The sequence below is a fragment of the Hibiscus syriacus genome, unplaced genomic scaffold (genome assembly GCF_006381635.1).
Source record: "Hibiscus syriacus cultivar Baekdansim isolate YM2019G1 unplaced genomic scaffold, ASM638163v2 tig00112471_pilon, whole genome shotgun sequence".
Lineage (NCBI taxonomy): Eukaryota > Viridiplantae > Streptophyta > Magnoliopsida > Malvales > Malvaceae > Hibiscus > Hibiscus syriacus.
Genome location: NW_024063340.1, coordinates 92423 through 114135, shown reverse-complemented (window position 1 = coordinate 114135; position 21713 = coordinate 92423). Strand labels below are relative to the sequence as shown.

Genomic DNA, 21713 nt, shown 5'->3' with positions numbered 1-21713 from the left:
CTTCTTCGACTTTACTTTATTATGAATCATTTGATAATATCATATATTTTCATATAATTTTAATTTAGTTTATTTACCCAAAAAAATTAAAATTAAAATTTCATACTTGTAAAATTCAAAGTCTATTTATCACATTACATGATAAACATTTTACAGTTTTGAAATTAATAGTTGTAATACAAGTGAATATTTTTTTTCTCGGCAATATAATTTTTATTCGAAATATGAAACCTAAGATAAAAATTTTATTAAAATTCTCTTTAAACTTAAACGGAGGAAAAGAGTACCCTAACTAGGTGAAAATACTACAACACTAGAAAAGATCACAGCAAGAAAACAACATAGGAATACACCCTTATATCGCTCTCCTAAAACACCACAAGCCATTGACATGGGATGATAACAACACTGCACTATACAACCCCGCCATAAGACAGACTATCACAGCGTTGATACGATGAAACGACCCTTCTAATAACCAGATAAGGAACCAAAACCACAGTCCATAAAAATGGAACTATCACAATCTGCAGCAAATCCGACTGCCTGAGCTCAAACATACCATGCCTCTTCCTTCGATCTGCATGCATCCTCTCCTTTACCCATCTCTAGACCCCAACCAATACTGATCGATGATGCTCCTACAGAATCATCAAACCAAGGGGCCCGATACGGCTAAAAACTGCTCCGATTCAATACAACTACCACGTCAAAGATCAACAAATCTGCCCAAAAATCTTGAATTAAACTGCTCCGATTCAAAACATGGCCCAGCTGCAAATGCAAACACCCCCCAACATGCGGCTAAAAATCCATATTAAAACAGCTCCATTACTCTCACCAGCTACACTCCCATACAACGTTCCACCAGCACTTTCCAAATCCACCAACTACCCAATTCAAACTTGATGGTTGGACATTAGATTTCACCTCCAGTCACACATAATGCATCAGTTAAAGCAACTCATAGACAATTACGAGCAACGTGGAGGACCACTTCCTTGGATCAGCAATTCCCAACAACAGGGTTCCTTGACACTTACCTTAACGACCCACTGCTTATTACTTAGAGTCCCATCCCCGGACAAAACTGCATGGATTCACCGGACACTACTCTTCTTTATTTATCAAATCTATAACCAATCTGCAAATACACCTCCAGAGAAAATTGAATTTTTTCCACAATCAATCACCACACAACCAGCACGAACAGCCTCGTTATCCTTTTCATAACGCTTGAAATACAAGTGAATATAACGTTCATATTTGTTTTTCCCCCTTCAAATTCTTGGATCGGTTTTATGCTTATTTAGTGTTCAATTTCCTCATCAGTAAGTTTCAGCAAGAACAACTTAGAAGTTGTTCCAAGTAATCAGTTCCTAAATCTTCCAACACGACCAAGTTCTTTTGTTCTCGTACCTTGTTTCGTTCGCTGCTGGTCCTCGTGTTCTTAGATTTTGTCCTCGAGCTGAGCCTCTTCTTCAGCGCCTCTATCGGCGAGCAACCGTCGTCGCATCGGTATCTGATGTCACGGAGCGATTCCGTGACGACGTCAATCGGGAAATTGAGGGTCGCCGACGAGCCTCTCGTCGAAAGCGCGGCCTGATCGTAAGCTAAAGCGGCTTTTTCGGCGGTGTCGAATGTTCCAAGCCAAACCCTAAGACCATGTCTAGTTGAATCCCTAATCTCAGCCGCGTATTTTCCCCATGGCCGCTTCCTTACACCTATATAACATTTTCCCTTCTTGGGTAATTCTTCATGTTTAGCAACACCCGATCCAACATTATATTCCCTTGCGCCGTTAATGGAGATTTTCGACTGATCTGAGGCCGCCGCCGCCATATTCACAGAAACCATTTCTTCATAGTCATTGAAGTTGCGAAGAAACTCCTCCCAGGAACCGGAATATGTCTCCGGAGGCGCCGATCCAAACGATGATTCAGGCGAGATGCCGGAAACAGTTGACTTTGAATAATGTTGAAAGAGACAAGACTTGTCCATTGAGGTGGTTCTGTTGTAAATTTTGGAACAGATATTGATAATATAACCTATGATTCGATCCAACAAGGCTTGCTCTTTGAAGTACCAAACTCTTTATAATAATACAAGAACTAATGATCAAAATGTCTAAAAAAACCGTAGATGAAATATTCAATTAACTGGAGATCCAGAGATGACGTACGGCGGCGGGGGTTAAAAATAGAATTACACAGTAATTTTTATGTACATTCAGCGAGGATTAGGGTTTTGCCTCCTTGTTCTTAGCCTTCCTGGTTTTGGATTTTGGTCGATTTCATAGTTTTCTGTTGGATTGTATCCTTGTTCTTTTTCTATGATATACTACTCCAAATTTTATTAAATTTTACTGTTTATATTAATTTTAATATAATTCTAAAATGTTTTAATTTTAAGATTAAATTCTTTCTTAAAATAATTTGGGGCGATTACAATATAGTATTTATTCAAAACTTTCTTAACTCATTAATAATACACACACATTAACCAAGAACCAATCACCTCTAGAAATAACAACATTGATGGATCGAGGGGTAGAGGCAGTCGCGCCTCCTAAAAATTTAAAATTATAATATATTTTAGATTTTTTTTTATATTTTTATTGAAAATATATTTTTGTCCCCTGAAATTTTATAAGTTAAAATTATCTCCTCTAGAATTTTAAAAGTTCAAGTTCACCCTTAAAATAAAATTTTAATTTCGTCTGGAGAGAAGAACATTCTCTTTTATCTATGAGACTACTTAATATGTTCAATTTTAATATTAAACTTTGATTTTTAGCTTTAATGTAAATATTGACACGCTAATCTATTAACTTAGTTTGGTGTTGAAAATATGTTGATATGAAAATTAAAAAAATATTTTTTTTATTTCACATCATCGTTGATATCAATGTTAAGAGTTTTTCAATTATTTTTATCTATCCCGGAAACAATTATTCTTTGATATCCTTTGTTATCATCTTATACACTAATAAAATTGTCTCATCGTCCTTTATTATTTTGTCAATCAAATTTTTTAAAAAACTCTTAAAACTCACAAAATTAAATATAAAATATTATTTTCTTAGGGTTTAGATACCTTCTCAAATTTGATCATATTCTATGAGAATAATACATACTTCGTGGTCAACCATTTGTTGCTTTAAAATTTAATAATCGTAATTTTTTGATAAAATTTAATGACTATTATGATAGTTTGAGTATTTAATAATTATTTAATAAAAGTTTATAATTACATTTATCAAGTAGTTTTAGTGTCTAAAGGAAACATTTTTTTTAAAAAAATCTTAGATTCAATTAGTCACATTTTTGTGTGTGTGTGCGTGTTATCAATGACTAAAGAAATTCTGAAGGGATGCTACTTTTTAATCGTGTCAAAAAAATTAAATAATTTATAAATTTTAAAAGTTTAAAGACTAAAACAATCTTTTTAATATAATTTAATGATCTCTGCTGTATTTTACCTGAAAATATTCAACTATTACAAGTAGAGAGAAGGATTACATGGACAAGGTTTGAATCCCAATCATATGTAACATCAATAAAAGATTCTAATTATTGTTTTATATTGCACAAGTATGAATTGCATTAAAATTTAATGAATATAATTAACTAAATTAAGTTTTAAATAGCGTCATAATTTTTGGATTTTGGAATCAAAATTTATATGTAATTTTAAAATTTATTCATTATAACATTCCTATTGTTTTTCAGATTCTTGGAATTTCAACATGAACAACTTAGAAGTTGTTCCAAGTAATCAGTTCCTAGATCTTCCAACACAACCAAGTTCTGTCGTTGTCTTGTCTCCCATGAAACCTCGTTCATTTTGCCGACGATCTTCTTCTTGTTCTTGGATCTTGTCCTCAAGCTGTGTCTCTTCTTCAGCTCCACCAACGGCGAGCAACCGTCGACGCATCGGCACTTGACGTCCCAAAGAGATTCCCTGACGACGTGTATCGGGAAATTGAGCGGCGCCGATGAACCTCTCGTCGAAAGCGCGGCCTGGTCGTAAGCTAAAGCGGATGCTTCAGCACTGTCGAATGTTCAGAGCCAAACCCTAACTCCGTTTCTCGTCGAATCTCTGATCTCGGCGGCGTATTTCCCCATGGACGCTTCCTTACACCTATCCAACCTTTCTTTTTCTTCGATGATTCTCCGTGTTTAGCAGTATCCGATGTGGGATTATCCTTCTTTACGCCGTTGATGGAGTTCTTGGACTGATCTGAGGCCGCCGTCATATCCACCCAAACCATTTCTTCAGAGTCATTGAAGTTGAGAAGAAGTTCATCCCAGCCACCGGAAAAAGTCTCCGGCGAATGCGACTGCAAAGGCCGTCCAAACGATGTGTTTGAATAATATTGAAGGAAACAAGACTCCTTCGTTGAGTTTGTCATGTCTGTAAATGTTTGAGCTTTGAAGAACCAATCGCTTTATATATACCAAAATCCCCAATAAAAGAACAAATATTTAAATTTATGGTGAGAAGGATTTCTTTAAACACACACACACACAAAATTAATAACCAGAAATGACGTACGGCGGTGTGGTTAAAAACAAAAGGTAAAAAAAATACATAATTTCTTATGCATATGTATCAATGTAATTTTAAGGTTTCCTAAATATTACCTTAAAAAAATAAATTTTAAAATAACATGTATTGCAGATTAATTTAAAATTGACATTTTCTTAATTTGACATGTAATCAAATTCTTATGATATTAGGTTGAGAATATGACTTATAAAAGTATATTTAAATACATGTTTTATATTTTATGCGACATAAAGTAAATATCGATTTTAAAAATAATTTTAAATGAATATTATTCTCAAAAGTAATTTTTAAGGTGACATTTTAATAAAAATCATAATTTTAGTAATATTTGGATTAGAATTAGTAAAATTTTCTTATTTATTAAATTTGATTTTTTTATTAAACTAAGATGATTTATAAAGTAGTATATGTTCTAAATACTCTCAACCATTTGACAATGCCTGCTCGATCACCCTGCTGCAGTTGCTAGTGCTCGAATCCGTGACCTCTATAACTACTGAGATAAGTTAGTTCATACTAAATTTGATTAATTTTAAATGATTTTTTTTAATAATAAAGTCATAATGCAATTGTATTTTTTATGTTTATTGATATATTATCGTTTTATGTTTATTTATTTCATACATAAATTGTTATATTTATTTTATATGAAACATTATATGAGTAGTTTACTTTTTATAAATGTATATAATTAAATTAAAATTATATATATATATGATCGTATCAAATTAAAACTCACTTGTCGTGCTGCACATAGATAAAAATTTATATATATAATAAATTTTTTTATTAAATAAAAGTGATTATAAAATAGTATATGTTCTAAATATTTTTAATCATTTGATAATGAATGTTCAATTATTCTTGTTGCGGTCATTAACGTTTGAACCCGAAACTTATGAGAATTGTAGATACTAAATTTTTATCCCGGTTTTATTATTATTATTATATTATTTATTATATATTTTTATTATTAATATTATTATTACAACCAGGCCCAGATTACAAAACCCAAAATGGAGGCCCAATTACAAACGGTGGCCCAAATCCAGAAGCCAATGGAAACCCTAAACCAGATTAGGGTTTCCCTCTTCTCCCAGCCGCCTCAGCTTGCCACTGTTGGATCTGGCAAGATCCAACGGTCCAGATGGCGCCAGACGAAACCCTAGGGTTATGATACCCTAGGGACTATACCAGCTGCCGCCGCTCCACGTTGCTCCAGCCACTGCCACGCCCCAACCGAAGGCTCCAGAAGCTCCAATGCCAGCCGTCCACGTTATGGCTAAGGGGTGAGTCACCACTGGGAGTCCGGTGACTCACCGAAGGGTATTCTTTTACCCGGTCCGATGGCCACACCGGTGATGGCTATAAAGCCATCACCCCATCTGCGGGAAAAAAAAGGAGGGAGAACGGAGAGAGACTAGCAAAAACAGAGAACAAAAACGAAGAACAATAACCCACAATCCGCAGTAAACCAAAACAGAAACGAAAAGAAAGGAAAGAAGCTTACCGAGGAAGCCACCGGACCTCTTCAAACTTCACCAAAACCTTCGAAAACCGAAGGTATTTTTTTAGATTTGCTCCGATCGGGAACTATTTAGGAGAAAAGAGCACCGGAACCGTTTCTGGCTTCCCTCCAGTGAGGGTCACGGCGGCAGACGGTTGTCGTCCGGTGACCGGCTTCCCTCCAGTGAGGGAAGCTAGAGAGAAGGGAGAGATTTTTCATTCTCTCTCAGTTAGAGAGAGAATGAAAAATGGAGAATGAGAGAGCTGGCCCGAAGGGCCAGCCGTTTCTGGCTTTAAATAGCCCTTCCCGAACGACGTCGTTTCGGGGAGGGCTATTTGTGTAATTATTAATAGTTAAATCCTTTATGCAGTCATCCTAGTTTATAAACTTTACATTTTAGTCACTAAATCGAGTTTATAATCCTTTTAATTCAGATATTTATTTTTAATTTTATTTATTTTAGTCCTTTTTATTAAAATAATGTATATAGGGTAAATAACAGATTTAATCCCTTAATTTTAATAAGTAATATTTTAATCCTGAGTTTATATTTTTAATTTATTTTAATCTGATATTTCGAATTTTAGATAAGTTTATTTTAGTCACTAAATTAATAAATAAGAAAATAGCATGTTTAATCTCTATAATTTTGATTAGAGAAAATCGCCTCAGTGACCAAAAATGTCTTATAATATACGATTTTAACCAACTTTTTTTGGATTTGCCAAAATGACCAACAAAATCGCAACGCGAAATAAAAATCGCAACGCGATCCCCAGAATCGCAAATCAGTTTCCAAAATCGCAACGCGATTCTTTAAAATCGCAATGCGATAGTACAAATTCGCATTGCGATTTTACAGAATCGCAACGCGAATATGAAAATCGCAACGCGAACACATAAATCGCAACGCGTATCCGTAAATCGCAACGTGTATCCGTAAATCGCAACGCGTATCCGTAAATCGTAATGCGTATCCGTATATCGCAACGCGTATCCGTAAATCGCAACGACAATACGTAAAATCGCAACGCGTATCCGTAAATCGCAACGCGATTTTTAAAGCGCCATTATAATCGCTACGCGTATTTTATTTTCAAATTACAAAAACGAATATTAAGACAAAATCCCATAATCGCAACTCATAACCTAAAACCTAAAATCATAACTCAGTCCCATCTCCATCTCTCACTCTCTACGGCGAAATCCGTCCCCATATCCGAAGATTTCCGTCCCCATCTCCGGCGAAATCCCTCACAACCATTCACGGTCAGAAATCCCTCACAATATTCAGAAATGGAAAATCAACCTCCGAGGGTTAGTTTTTTTAATTATTTTTATTTTGAAATTTTTGCATTATTGTAGGTTTTTCATATTGAAACTGATGATAAGTTTACTGGTCATTTCAATAATAGATTAACCATTTCACTTAGATTTCATTTCGCGTTACGATTCTCTTATTGCGATTTTCATTTCGCGTTGCTATTCTCTCGTTGCGATTTTCAAGTTAGTATTTGTCTTTGTCTTTGTTCTGTCTTTTGGTTGAAGTAATGCAATCCATTCAAGTTTCAATTTGCAGAAGAGTCGCAACGAGATAAATGAAAATCGCAACGTGAAAATGACTATCTGCAACGAGAAAATGAAAACCGCAACGAGAGAATCGCAACGCGAAATGAAAATCGCAACGAGAGAATCGCAACGCGAAACCAAAATCGCATTGCGATTTTCATTTCGCGTTGCGATTCTCTCGTTGCGATTTTCATTTCTCTCGTTGCGACAGTCATTCTCTCGTTGCGATTTTCATTTCAACCAAAAGACAAAACAGTGTTGCAAATTTTAGTTTCAAGAATAAACTACTACTTTTTATGTTTATTGTTTTTGGTATATCTTCACAGTGTAGTTTTTGGTATATCTAACTTGGTATGTTTATTGTTTTTGTAGAAATTTTTTTCGGCTTCATTGACATTAAGGAATAAAGTTAGCCTAGCCACTACAATTGCTTCGAAGCTTTCACCTGCACAAAGACAATTGTTTGAGGAAACCTGCTTCGGGCCATGGCTGAGAGTACAGCATCCGGGTGGAGATGCTAATTTGACCCATTTGTGGCTTCAGACCATGACATCAAATCTACCCGACAGTATACAACGTGGTGAGGAAGAGATATGGTTTCATTTTCCACCAGCGTATACTTGTTTTGGGCGGAAGGAGTTCTGCTTAATCACTGGTCTACGATTCGGACACGATGATGTAGGCCGATACACTCGTCATATCGCCCGCCCATCATGGTTATCCCGGGTTTTTCCGGATGAGTCAATGGAGAAGCCGAACCTACACGTCGACGACCTGAAGAAATTGTTTAATAAGAAAGCTGGTTTCACTCGGATGGATGACGTCGATGTTGTCCGAGTATGCCTTCTACTACTTGTGTATGCCGGCTTTTTAGGCAGAGAGGCCAGACAACCTATTCCTCGGGAGCTAATAATATTGGTAGAGGACCTGAATGCATGGAATCTGTTGGTTAAAATCGTATATTATAAGGCATTTTTGGTCACTGAGGCGATTTTCTCTTTTGATTAATATTGAATTAGGTTTTTAATTTTAATTTACTATAATTTAGTCAATAATTTTAAATTATTTTATTTATTTTATTGCTTTTAAATATATAGTTCTAATTGTATTTTTATTATTTTAATTTTTTATATATTTAAATATTTTTATTATATAGTCATTTTAAATAAATTATTTTAACATTTATTTTTCAATATCGAAGAAAAGGGCAGTCTTAATACAACTGGATGTCCTATTCTGGTATTTTAAAATTAAATATTATAAAAAAATATTATTTAATTTTATGTAAATTAATATTTATTAATATCAAAGAAAAGAACTGTCTTAAGGCACCTAGAAGTCATTTTCCGATATTTTTAAATAAATAAATATTTTTTATATAATTTCGAAATAATAGGATTATAAATTAAATATATTTTGAAATTTTTTAATAGAGACAATTTATAATTAAAAAGTACCAATTTTGGGTGTTGTAGGGGTGCTAATCATTCCTTAAACGTAACCGACCACGAATCCCTTTTTATTATTAAAAAGAACGAATTTTTGGTTATAAACGCAGATCAGTTCATCTTTTAACTGATGTTTTCTTAAAACTCTTTTAAAAGATAATTTTTAGGTATTCGACCTACCTAACCCAAAAGGTCAATGGCGACTCCCAAATTATTTTAAAAATCATTTATTCACGTCACTTTTCCCGCCAAGTAAGTACAAAATTCGTGCCCGGGCGAAAACCGATTACGACAAGAATAATATCAGTTTTTTTAACTATTAAGTTAATTTGATTCGTACATATTATAAAGTTTATTTTCTATATAAATAAATAAATAAATAAATATAATATTCATACTTATTCTAAAAAATTTATTAAGAAAGTGATATTCAAACAATCATCATATTGTTTAGGTCCGACAAAAACCGTTGGTTATCTTACATAGTCACAATGCATTGCATCTTTTTAATTAACTAACCATCATTCTCGTCTTAACTTTACGTCCGCCGCCGCCGTCACTGTCTCCGGCAACCAACGCTCGGTCATGAACGGTAGCTATCAAGCACTTTCCGCCAAAAAGATTATTTAAAAATAACATATAATGATTATCTCTTGACTAATTTTTTTAACTTAAAAATATTGTTTAATCTACGTTGGATCTTGTATTCGATTCTTAAATAATAATTTTAATTTTTTATTAACTATTATTTAAATAATAATAATAATAACAGTAAGCGTAACATAAATAATACAAATTGAGGCTTTGAATACTAGTATTTGTAATTTTGTCTATTTATATATTAAGTATGGGTGTTCATAACTCGGGTAAACCGAATTAATTGACCGAATCGGTTAACCGATTCAGGCTCAATCGGTTAACATTTTTTTTAAAACTTCGGTTATCGGTTAATTCAGTTCGAAAATAATTATTTAATTGAATAATCAAAAGCATTAAATATTTAATATATTATATATATTGGGTCCTTAATTTAAAAGAAATAATGGGGCAAGGTGCATGAACCATTTGTACGTAACTTAGTTGAAAAAACACATTCAAACCAAGAGGATTTTGCATACGTTTGACATGCTAAGATTTGATACATACTAATTAATTTTATTTTTCAAGTTCATCACAATGTCACGTTCTAATTAACTATTTCATTAATTTTATCAAGTTTAAAATTTAAATTTACATAAATACACTATTAATATATTAAAAGGTAGGGTTTACATAAATTTACATAATCCAAACTTATAATCTAATATAATCAAACACCGTGGCAGATGTAGGCTATACTCAGGGTAGGCAAGTGCATACTCTAAAATCTAAATTTCCTTTCACTAATTAACTATTTTGTTGATTGATTCTGCCCTGAGAGTTTATTTGTGCCTAATCATTTTATGTTGTTAATATATACGTGTGCACTTTAAAAAATATTTCTAATCAAAACTGATCAAACAGAGATATCAAACACAAATAAAGAAATGGATAATGATACAATCATCCAATAAATTTTGACTTAATTATATTATTCCTGTTGCGGAACACGGCTATCGGATAGAGCAAAAATGCAACTGATAATTTGAGAAAATAAAAATTGAAGATAAAAGAGACACAAAATTTACGTGGAAAACCCCTAAATAATATAGGGTAAAAACCACAAGCAACGGTAGAAGAATTTCACTATGAGAAAAATAGGAATTACAACCTCTCTCGATCTACCAAGGAGAAAACAATTGTCAAGAAACTCTCTAAATTCTCTCTAGTATTGGAAGAAAGCTAGAATGATTTGGGATAATTTTGAAGCTAAATGAGCTAGGGTATTGAAGCTTAATGACTAATTTGTAAGTACCCTAAATTTCAATGATTAATTGCATAGTTTTACCATCCAAAATATTCAACAATTTCAGCTGCCATTTGCACCACTTGCACCGAAAATATTGTTGTCAAAAAAACCCACCGAAAGTTGCCTACACTTGTTGACTTTTCAGCAATCTCCCACTTGAAGATTTGATTGGAACAATCATATCTTCACACCATTCTTTCTACCTTGTACCTTCATGCTGCTTACGTTTCTGACAGGCCACAGGAGGATCGACACCAGGTAAATTTATCAACGTTGATTGCCTTCATCATGAAATATGCTATGTTGTCTTTGGTATGGATCTTCTGCATATCTACCGTCCCTTCTTCTACCTTTTCACGAATGAAATGGTACTGAACTCGTATGTGCTTTGTCCTTGAATGAAATATTGGATTCCTTGCTAGATGCAAGACGCTTTAACAGTCACAAAATAGATAGACATACTCTTGATTGTGCCCAAGCTTCTCCAATAGCATCTTCAACCAAATTGCTTCTTTACTGGCTTGTGTAGCTGCCACATATTTTGCTTCTGTTGTGGATGTAGCCACAACTGACTGCAACTTAGAAACCCAGCTTACGGCTCCATCAACAACTTTGAACACATATCCTTTTATAGATTTGCTTTTATCCAAATCCCCTGCATAGTCAGAATCTACATACCCATTGATTAGTAAGTTTGATCCTCTGTAACATAATGCAACATTTGAGGTCCCTTTGATGTATCTCAGGATCCTCTTTACTACATTCCAATGCTCTTTGCCTGGATTCGCCATGTACCGACTAACCACTCCCACTGCTTGTGCAATGTCTGGTCTTGTGCATATCATAGCGAACATTAAACTTCCCACTGTCGATGCATACGATACTCGAGACATCTCCATCCTCTCTTCTTCACTGTTATGACTCATACTGGAGGATAATTTGAAGTTAATAGGAAGAGGGGTAGAAATTGGCTTATAATCTTGCATGTTGAATCGTGACAAGATCTTCTTCAAGTAATTCTTTTGTGAAAGCCAAATCTTCCTATTACTTATGTCTCGGTGAATTTGCATCCCTAGAATCTTGTTTGCTGATCCCAAGTCCTTCATTTCAAATTCCCTAGCCAGTTGTGCCTTCAATTCTTCAATATGATCTTTGTTGGGTCCTGCAACCAACATGTCATCCACATACAACAACAATATAACAAAATCGTTATCACCAGACCTCTTGAAATAAGCACAAGGGTCTGCATTAAGTCTGTTGTATCCAAGGCACATAATGAAGGAATTATATCTCTTATACCAACACCTCGGCGCCTGCTTTAGTCCGTACAAAGATTTGTTCAACCTGCAAACCAAGTTCTTCTTTTCTTCTTCTTCAAAACCTTCAGGCTGGAGCATATAAATATCTTCTTCAAGATTTCCATGAAGAAAAGCTGTTTTAACATCTAGTTGCTTTATATGTAAGTTTAATGTAACACACATTGCCAAGACTACTCAAACTGTTGTTAGTCGAACCACAGGAGAAAAAATTTCATTGAAATCAATACCTTCTTTTTGAGCACACCCTTTGACCACTAGTCTTGCACGATACCTCTCCACTTGATCGTCACTATTTCACTTGATTTTGAAGACCCATTTGTTACCAATTGGCTTCCTTCCTTGTGGTAGTGGCATAAGGTCCCATGTATTAATTTTATGAAGGGCTTCGATTTATTCTTGCATCGCCATCATCCACAGTGAAGCATCTGAGCTGTTTATTGCCTCCTGATATGTTGATGGCTCACCGTCCTCTGTTAAAAGATAATATGCAACATTTTCTTCTATAACATAATCTGAGTGCCAATTGGGACGCCTTCTCACACGATCTGATTGACGAGTTGTTGGAGCTTCAGAACTTTCTGGTTCTTGTTCATCATGAGCTGGTTCTGCTTCAAAAGAATCTCCTTGTTCAACCTCCTTTTCCACACGTATTCGAGTATTCTCTGACTTTTCAACACTATCATCGTCTTCTTTTCTTTGTAGTTTATCTTCTACAAATATAACATCCCTGCTGATGATCACGTTACGGGAAGTGAGATTCCACACATGATACCCCTTTACTCCATCAGCATACCCCAAGAATTTACATTTCCTGGATTTTGGATCCAGCTTTGAGATTTATTGGGAGTTGTACATCACGTACACAATACTTCCAAATACATAGAGGTTTGAATAATCAACTGGTTTACCAGTCCACGTCTCCATTGGTGTTTTTAGCTCTATTGCAGTTGATGGAGCTCGATTTGCCAAATAACAGGCGGTATTGACTGCTTCTGCCCAGAATGATTTTTCTAGGTCTGCATCCCTCAACATTGCTCTTGTTCTTTCTAACAAGGTTCTGTTCATCCGCTTTGTCGCTCCATTTTGTTGAGGAGTGTTCGCCACTGTGAACTGTCTTTTGATGCCTTCTTTCTTACAAAAGTCATCAAATTCTTTGCTTGTGTATTCTCCTCCATTATCTGTTCTGAAACACTTGATCTTATTTCCAGAATCAAGTTTCACCCACGCTTTGAAGTTTTTGAAAGTTGAAAACACATCTGACTTCTTCTTAATAGGGTATACCCATCATCTCCTGGAGTAGTCATCAATAAATGAGACAAAATATTTTGCTCCGCCTAAGGATGTAACTGGTGCTTGTCATACGTCAGAATGAACTAATTCTAGAACATTTTTGCCTCTAGAATTTGACGTATTGAATTTCAACCAGTGCTACTTACTTGTTATGCAATGCTCACACAAAGTAAGTGATACCTTTGTTAAGCCTGGAAGTAGCTTTTGCTCCACAAGGACTTTCATTCCTTGTTCTGACATGTGTCCAAGTTTCTGATGCCATAACATTGCAGAATCTGAACTACATGAGGCAATAGAGGCTTCTGCTTCTAGCAAAGTCTCTCCCTTCAGCATGTACAAGTTTGTTGCTATCTTTTCGCCTTTCAGCACCACAAGCGCTTCACGGAACACCTTCATGATTCCTTTACGTGTTTCAATCTTGCTTGCATTATTATCCAACAATCCGTAGGATAATAAATTTTTCTTCAGGCCTTTCACGTGCCGCACATCTCGAACAACTTTGATTGTTCCATCGTACATCTTTAATTTGATGGTTCCCACGCCAATGATCTCTAAGGCATGATCATTGCAACTATACACAGATCCTCCTGAGACATGTTCATAATGATGGAACAATTCTCTTCTTGAGGTCATGTGATATGTTGCTCCCGAATCAATGAGCCATATATCTATAAATCTTTTTTTGCATTCCACGGTGGTTGACGCTTCACAGCATAGAGCATCTCCATCATCTGAAGTGTTTACTGTATTACCTTGTGGATTGGAGTTTTTATTTAGACTCCAACAATCCTTTTTCAAGTGACCCTTCTTTCCACAGTTGTAGCACTTTAAATTCTTCTTGCTTCTCAACTTTGATCACCATGTTTGTGACTGCTGCTTTGGTCACGTTCTGTTGATCTCCCTCTCATCGTTGTTAACGCTTTTGCTTGTTGCAGATTTACTTGTATATCTTCCTTGTTCTTGCGCCGATTTTCTTCTTGTAGAACAGCAGCTGCAACTTCATCGAAGACTAGACTGGTGACATTATTGTTTGTAAAGTTGATGATGAGTTGATCATACGAATCCGGTAGACTTTGAAGTAGAAGTTCAGCATGTTCTTGTTCTCCTATTTTACAGCTTAAGGATGTAAGCTGAGAAAATAAAGTGTTCAGTGTATTTAAGTGCTCCGTCACTGAAGTAGATTCTGACATCCGGAGAGTGTACAATTTCCTCTTAAGGATAATTTTATTGTGCAACGATGTGGCCTCGTACAGTTTGGTGAGATGATCTCATATCTCCTTAGCTGTCTTTTTCTCCTCGATGCTTGACAATACTTCATCTACTAATGCTAGATGAAAGTTTGTCATAGCATTCACGTCCATTTCTATCTATTTGTTGTCATCTGTGAAATCCACCGGCATTTCACTGATAGCTGCTAGACAACCGTCTTTCCTCATGATGGCGTTCGTCTTCAATTTCCACAATGAGAAATTTCTCCCATTGAATTTTTCAATATCAAATTTCGTTGTCATAACTTCTTTTACGGATAGCTCCCACTATTTCACTATCGTGAATAGTTCTCTGGAACCTTCAAAAAATGGGTAATACCTTCTTACTTTCTTATGTTGGAGGATCCACCTTTTGGTGGCAACCACAAAGACAATAAGCAAATATTACACACTCTAATCTGGCTCGGATACCAATTGTTGCGGAAGACGGCTATCGGATAGAGAAAAAATGCAACTGATAATTTGAGAAAATAAAAATTAAAGATAAAAGAGACACAAAATTTACGTGAAAAACCCCTAAATAATATAGGGTAAAAACCACAGGCAACGGTAGAAGAATTTCACTATGAGAAAATAGGAATTACAACCTCTCTCGATCTACCAAGGAGAAAACAATTGTCAAGAAACTCTCTAAATTCTCTCTAGTATTGGAAGAAAACTAGAATGCTTTGGGATAATTTTGAAGCTAAATGAGCTAGGGTATTTATAGTTGAAACTTAAGGACTAATTTGTAAGTACCCTAAATTTCAATGACTAATTGCATAGTTTTACCATCCAAAATATTCAACAATTTCAGCTGCCATTTGCACCACTTGCACCGAAAATATTGTTGTCAAAAAAACCTACCAAAAGTTGCCTACACTTGTTGACTTTTCAACAATTCCATCGCTAAGATTCAACCTTCCGAAATAACTAAGAACTCTGAATAGAAGTGATAAGATTACTGAACCGTCAGAACTATTTAATATCTTTTTTTAGTTCCTATCCACTGGAATTTTATGAATCCACGCATATTTTGTTCTTCCATTTTCTTTTTCCAACCTATTCCTTACTTTGAATTTCTCGTTTTTGTCTTTCTTTATCTCTTTATTCATTCAATTCAGAATCAAAGATGAAACAAAAGAACTTCTATTCTTCTATACTTTGAATAAAATAAGATCTCTTCTTAGCTAAAGAAGGTAATCACCAAGTGACTCAAAATAAATAAAAAAAAAACTATGTATATTGAGATGTTTTAAATTTACAGTTGAAGTAGGATTGTCTTACTATGAAGTGTGAACAAACCTAAAAAATAAATAAATAAACAAATAAATATTTATAAAAATTGAAGTAAAATGAGACTAAAAATAACCCACTTTAAAACCTAGTCACACAGTGCTTCAAAAAATACCACAAATGTAACCCTTGCCAAAGCAATGAAAAATAAATTACTTTTACAATTTTACTCCCACCTAGCAGTGTTACTTGGAATTAAGAGAGAGAGATACGAGTATATATCCGACACGATATACTCGACTTTTCAAACTTTTTTTGTTCCCATATAATTGGAGGTCCAAGCCTCGACATCCATATTCGAATATGTGTCGCACAAATGTCGAATGTGGACACTTTAAACGAAATAAAGAGTCGGGATAACATAGGTGGCAAGTGTGTAAAACCTGATCCGGGTATTTAACACTTCGTGGTAAGCTGAGATCCTGCAATGCTGCAACTTTTGAATCAAACTTCATGCTGGCCACTTTATCCTCAATGTCGATGCATCTGAAATATTAATGTCATATTCAGTCAATCAAGAGTAGAGGACTAAAGCTTGAGGATGTCACAGAAAGAAAACCTGATTAACTAGGTAGAGCAAGGCATTAAATATAAGTTACTCAGATTTGGGTGTGTGTTGGATACGAGTATGTTCAAGTTTCCAAGATGCTTTAAGGGTCATATCCAAGTATCAATGTCTAGATATACATCGGACATGGATATCGGTCAAATGGGGTAATTCAAGAAAAATCATAGAGTTGGAACAACATAGCATTGGATTAAATGCTTAAGGAGATCAACAGCATGGTAATGGAGTTGCAAACAAATATGGCAAATATTATGATCAGCTTAAGCACATTTGGATGATAATGCAAAACCGGACTTTCTTACTAATGGTAAAATAGATGCAGTTGTGCAGACACTTCCGCTTATCTCTCAAATGCCTATTATCATTGCTTCCTATTTTCTATTCTTAATCCTACAAAACTCGCAGCATTGGTTTTTTTTTTTTATGAAACTGGAAACAAAAGATCAGCTTGAAGTGGAATCAATTTACATGAAACAAACACAAGGCATCGTTAATCATCAAGAGGCATAATAGCAATTTCCACCAGCAGTCAGTCAAGGCATGCAATAAATTTATAACAGATGTGCAGGATCTCCATCAAGAAGAGACTAATTTCTTCGGAGAGACGTTTATATGTTAATATGCCAAGTAAAAAAGAATCAATTTAGATTGGTCCTATGTCGTTAGCATGCTTACCTTGTAATGATACACATAAACCTCATGAAAGAGACATGTTCCTACTCCTTAACCCAAGTTTCCTCAATTCTCTTAACTCCTGAAGTATCCCTTGAATAAAAATCCGTCCTTCATTTCCATCTTGAAGAGATTTTACACAATCCTCAAGAAATGTACAGTCGGACACTAGTGCTTCCAACTTCTCATGAAGGTCGGAAATTTCGTTTTGAAGACTGGCCAAATCAGTTTCATTGCAATCCTCAGAACCCTTCAGTCCATTGGAAACGGAATGATTGTTTCCCTTACTAACCACTTGATCTTTGCTTATCGAAGTACTTGACCGTTCCTGAGAAGGAACGCTTCCATTAGACACTGATGAAGCTTTTTCCACCTCAGGATTTGCATGTTTTTCCTTTTAATCAATGAACTCTAGCGGATTTTGGTCTCCGTTTGCTGCTTTATCAATGAATTCTCCATCAGAAATGTGTGGTGAAGTCACGTGATGAGCAAACCTGATAACTCTCATCTCCAAATCTCGCAGACGTTCATAGATGTTCAACCTCTCTTCTTCAAATTGTGACCATGCAGATTTGGCTACAGGATTATCATCCTTTACAGAAGATGTAGTCGTACTCTCCATAGAAGCCTGTCTATTGGTTAAGTTGATGCTTGCCTCGGGTAAAATCTCCATCAGTGCTTCATCTGTTATGTTTAATCTGTAAAATTCAAGCTCTGCTTCCAGATCTTGTATTTCTTTCTCCTTTTCTGATAGAAGATCATTAGCTTTATCTAGGGCATCTCCATCGTGATCCGCTTGCTCATCCATCATCCTTAGGTAATGCAGGGTCTCCATCTGGAGTGCTGACTTTTCTTCTTGCAACCTTGTAATCATAGCCATAGCCTGGTTGGCAGCTATCGCAGAGGCGTTTCTTTCTTCCTCCAATTCCTTGTATAAGTCATTCACACACTTCCGATAATGCTCATTTTGCCGCTTCAGCCTTTCGACTGGATCTTCACCTTCAATTTCATTGAAAGTGCTTTCATGCAAAGATTCGAGGCTGCCAAAATCACTTCTTTGAGTGAAGTAGTTATCAAAACTCTGAACCCCATAAGGATTGGATTCATCAGTTGCCTCAAAGTCATCATCGCTATGACCTCGTAAATGAATTCCTTCTTCAGAAGAATTCTGAGCTGGCAATGACTGTTCTTTGTTAACTCCAAGGCTACCAAATTCACTTGTTTCCGTAAAGTAGTTATCAAAACTCTGGACCCCAGAAGGATTGGATTCATTAGTCTCCTCATCAAAGTCGTCGCTATTATCTTGCAACTCGGGACAATTGTTAAATGATAATTGAATCCCTTCTGCAGAAGAATTCTGAACTGGCAATGACCGATCTTTGTTAACTCCATTATTATATGTCGGCATAGGTTCTCCCGTAACCAACATAGGTTCACTTTGTTCTACACCACAGACAGGTGGTGTATACACAACACGAGGATGTACCAAAGCAATATCATCTACAAACCGATCAGTTTCAAAATCCGCTCCAGATGATTTGCTTATCAACTTCAGGGCTCTGTCCTTGTTGATAGAAATATTTTCATTTTTACTTGCTTCAGTAACATCTGCCACTACAAATTTCAGATATTAAGCCATATAAGGCCAACACGTATATACACATATACACATAGATAAAGGGAGATAACTTACACTTTCTCGATGATGTTTCATAAGAATTTTCTTTAACATCGACTGACTTGGGCTTATCAACTTTCTCAAGGCAGGATGATGTGGGAATATCATCTAGAGAAATAACCTCTGGCAAAACCGAATGGTTGGATCTCTGATCAGCCAGCTGCTCGTTACTGTCACAGACATCATTGTCGCTGAGAACATCTGGAGGAAAACATCTTACATCATAGTGCTCGCTCGCATCAGACTGCTTCCTTTTAGCCAAATCGCTGCAGAGTCTTTTAGATGGAGCTTCCGGGGCAGAGTGAACTAGATATTCTTTTTGACTCTTGTACACGTCAGGAACCATACAACTGCTAACCTCGTCTTCAGAAAATGGAATCTCATGCTCCGATTCAGAAGTGATCTTCAGCTCAGTGTATCCATCATGAAACGGAGGATCAAATCCAGTTTTTCCAAAACGAGTCTCGGCTGGTGCAGAACACTTCTCCTTTATCTTCTTCGTACCACTTCGACGTCTTAAGCGACATGGCAAATTATTGTTTGGCTTTTCAACAGAAATGCCACGTGATTTTATGGGGGGTAGTCCTTGGGCGTTTTTTCCCGGAGTCCAAGGTTCATTACAACATAAACATACATAATAGCCAATACCCGCAGGATCAGTCCCCAAGTTTCCTAAAGAAACCCTCTGCATATATGAGTTGGATTTGGTATCCTCAATGTGTGATGAGAGACAATTCTCACACAGACAACGACCATCAACCAGCTTCCCATGAATGTTGCAGGCAATCAACGATGAAATCTCTGATCTATGCTTGCTGCAATACAGATTCCAATAATATCCGGGTTCTTCACTTCTGAAAACATGATCAAGCCGAGAGCATACAATGCAAGGCGATTGCAGTCCACAATAACGCGCAAATCTCGTCAGCAGGTAAGAGAAGGAAGCATCAACAAACCGCAGAACGATCAGAAAACATTCACAAGCGGCGGACTTGAGGACGATTGCAAATCCCTTCAAAATCCTTTGTACGTGTGAAGTATCGCCTATAGCCATTTCCCGACAATTTCTCTAGGATACCACAAGGTTCATAACTGGATGAATACCATCAAGTTTTGATCGATGCATAAATCAGTTCTTAACCTTGCAATACAAAGCTGACAATCCCATCCCCGATTCCATGTGGCAAGCTTCGATTACAAGATAAAGAAACAATCGATCAAGTCAGCAATAGCCCCACTTGACAAAATGAACAAATTTTAAAATTTAAGAATGATGTTTAAAATTTTAATTTTTTCTTAAAAATAATGGGTATGCAAAATTTTTTATTTTTTTATTTTTTTCCTTAACACATTAAATTAAATTTAATCACTTTTTTAAAATAATAAGATACAATTAACCTTATTGGTGTTTAGTGCATCCGCCACTGTGGCTATCATCCTATCTTTTCATTCTTTGCATGTAAAGACTTGCCCAAACGATCACCGAAGGGATCTTGGAAATCGATAAAACTCTCTAAGATCGATACATGTATCTCTTAGCTCTTTTTTGCTGATGACCTAATTCTATTATCAGAAGTAGATGTGATGAGAAATGTCCTACAAAGTTTTTGCTCCAGCTCGGAATGTGATGAGAAATGTCCTACAAAGCTTTTGCTCCATCTAGGGCCACAAAGTAAGCATCTCGAGAACCAACATCTTCTTCTTCAAGAATGTACCCGTGATAAAGTTAGTGGAAGCTTTGGGTTCAATGAAGGAACCAAACCATTTTCGATTCTGAATCGATAGAAAGAGAATCAACCCTTAAGAAAGGTATAAGGATAACCCATGAAGTTCTCAACTCCAGAAATCTTGTAACCATGCAGGGAGATCAAGATCGAAATAGAAGGAAGGAAACACGGCAGGCTCCAAACGCCCCTGGGTGAAAATGAACACTGATGGCATACAAAAAACCTCTTCAGGGGAAACAGCATGCGGAGGAGTAATTTGCGATCATAGAGGAAGATGGATAATAGGATATGCTAAAAGAATTGGAATATGCTCATCGCTGGAAGCAGAATTTTGGGGATATATGAGGGCCTACAGACCGCATGAAAACTAGGAGTTGAGCAAGTCCAGCTAGAGACAAATAGTAGCGAAGCAATACAAAAAATTCGGGATGACACAGGTAATGGAAGGAAGCTCACCGTTGTTCATAATAATTAAGTACTTAATAAAATAACACGGTATAATTAAATGATCCTTGAGAACTTTAATTAAAGGATTAAAAAAAACAATGTTCTGCCCTATAATTGGTTATCACCGGGGAAAGTCGGGTAGGAAATGACACGAGGGAGGGAGTTGAACCACGTGACGGATCTGGGCAGCAAAGTAGTTGTACGTGGGACCCAACAAACATGCACCCGTGATGTTTTGATGCTAGCGTTGCCCTCTTTCGCCACGTGTGTCTTCCACTCTGTTGCTAAGCTTAGAGGGGGACTAGTTGCCACGTGTCATGTGATCTTAGTGAGGTGGAGTCTATCGGGTCTTTGACCATACGATCACGTTTTACTTTCTCTTTTTCTGATAATATTTTTTATAATTATTGATAATTTATTAATAAATTAATTTAAAGTAGGTATCATAAAGTAGGGTGATCATCTCAGCTTAGTTTATTCTATTG

General features: G+C 35.9%; 1 protein-coding gene and 2 pseudogenes across 1 annotated transcript; all 3 read right to left on the bottom strand.

The window, feature by feature from the left end:
- Positions 1–1284: 1284 nt before the first annotated feature.
- LOC120179966 (ethylene-response factor C3-like) lies at positions 1285–2001 on the bottom strand. Its single transcript, XM_039185409.1, has one exon. The coding sequence runs from the start codon at positions 1999–2001 to the stop codon at positions 1339–1341; it is 663 nt and encodes a 220-aa protein (XP_039041340.1). The 3' UTR covers positions 1285–1338.
- A 1742-nt stretch (positions 2002–3743) lies between these two features.
- On the bottom strand, positions 3744–4414 carry LOC120179876 (annotated as a pseudogene).
- Positions 4415–16244: 11830 nt separating this feature from the next.
- LOC120179875 lies at positions 16245–20108 on the bottom strand (annotated as a pseudogene).
- Positions 20109–21713: the final 1605 nt, after the last annotated feature.

What these genes read in the sequence shown, in the direction of transcription:
- LOC120179966 (XM_039185409.1), bottom strand. Translation starts at nt 2,001, where the DNA reads ATGGACAAGTCTTGTCTCTTTCAACATTATTCAAAGTCAACTGTTTCC.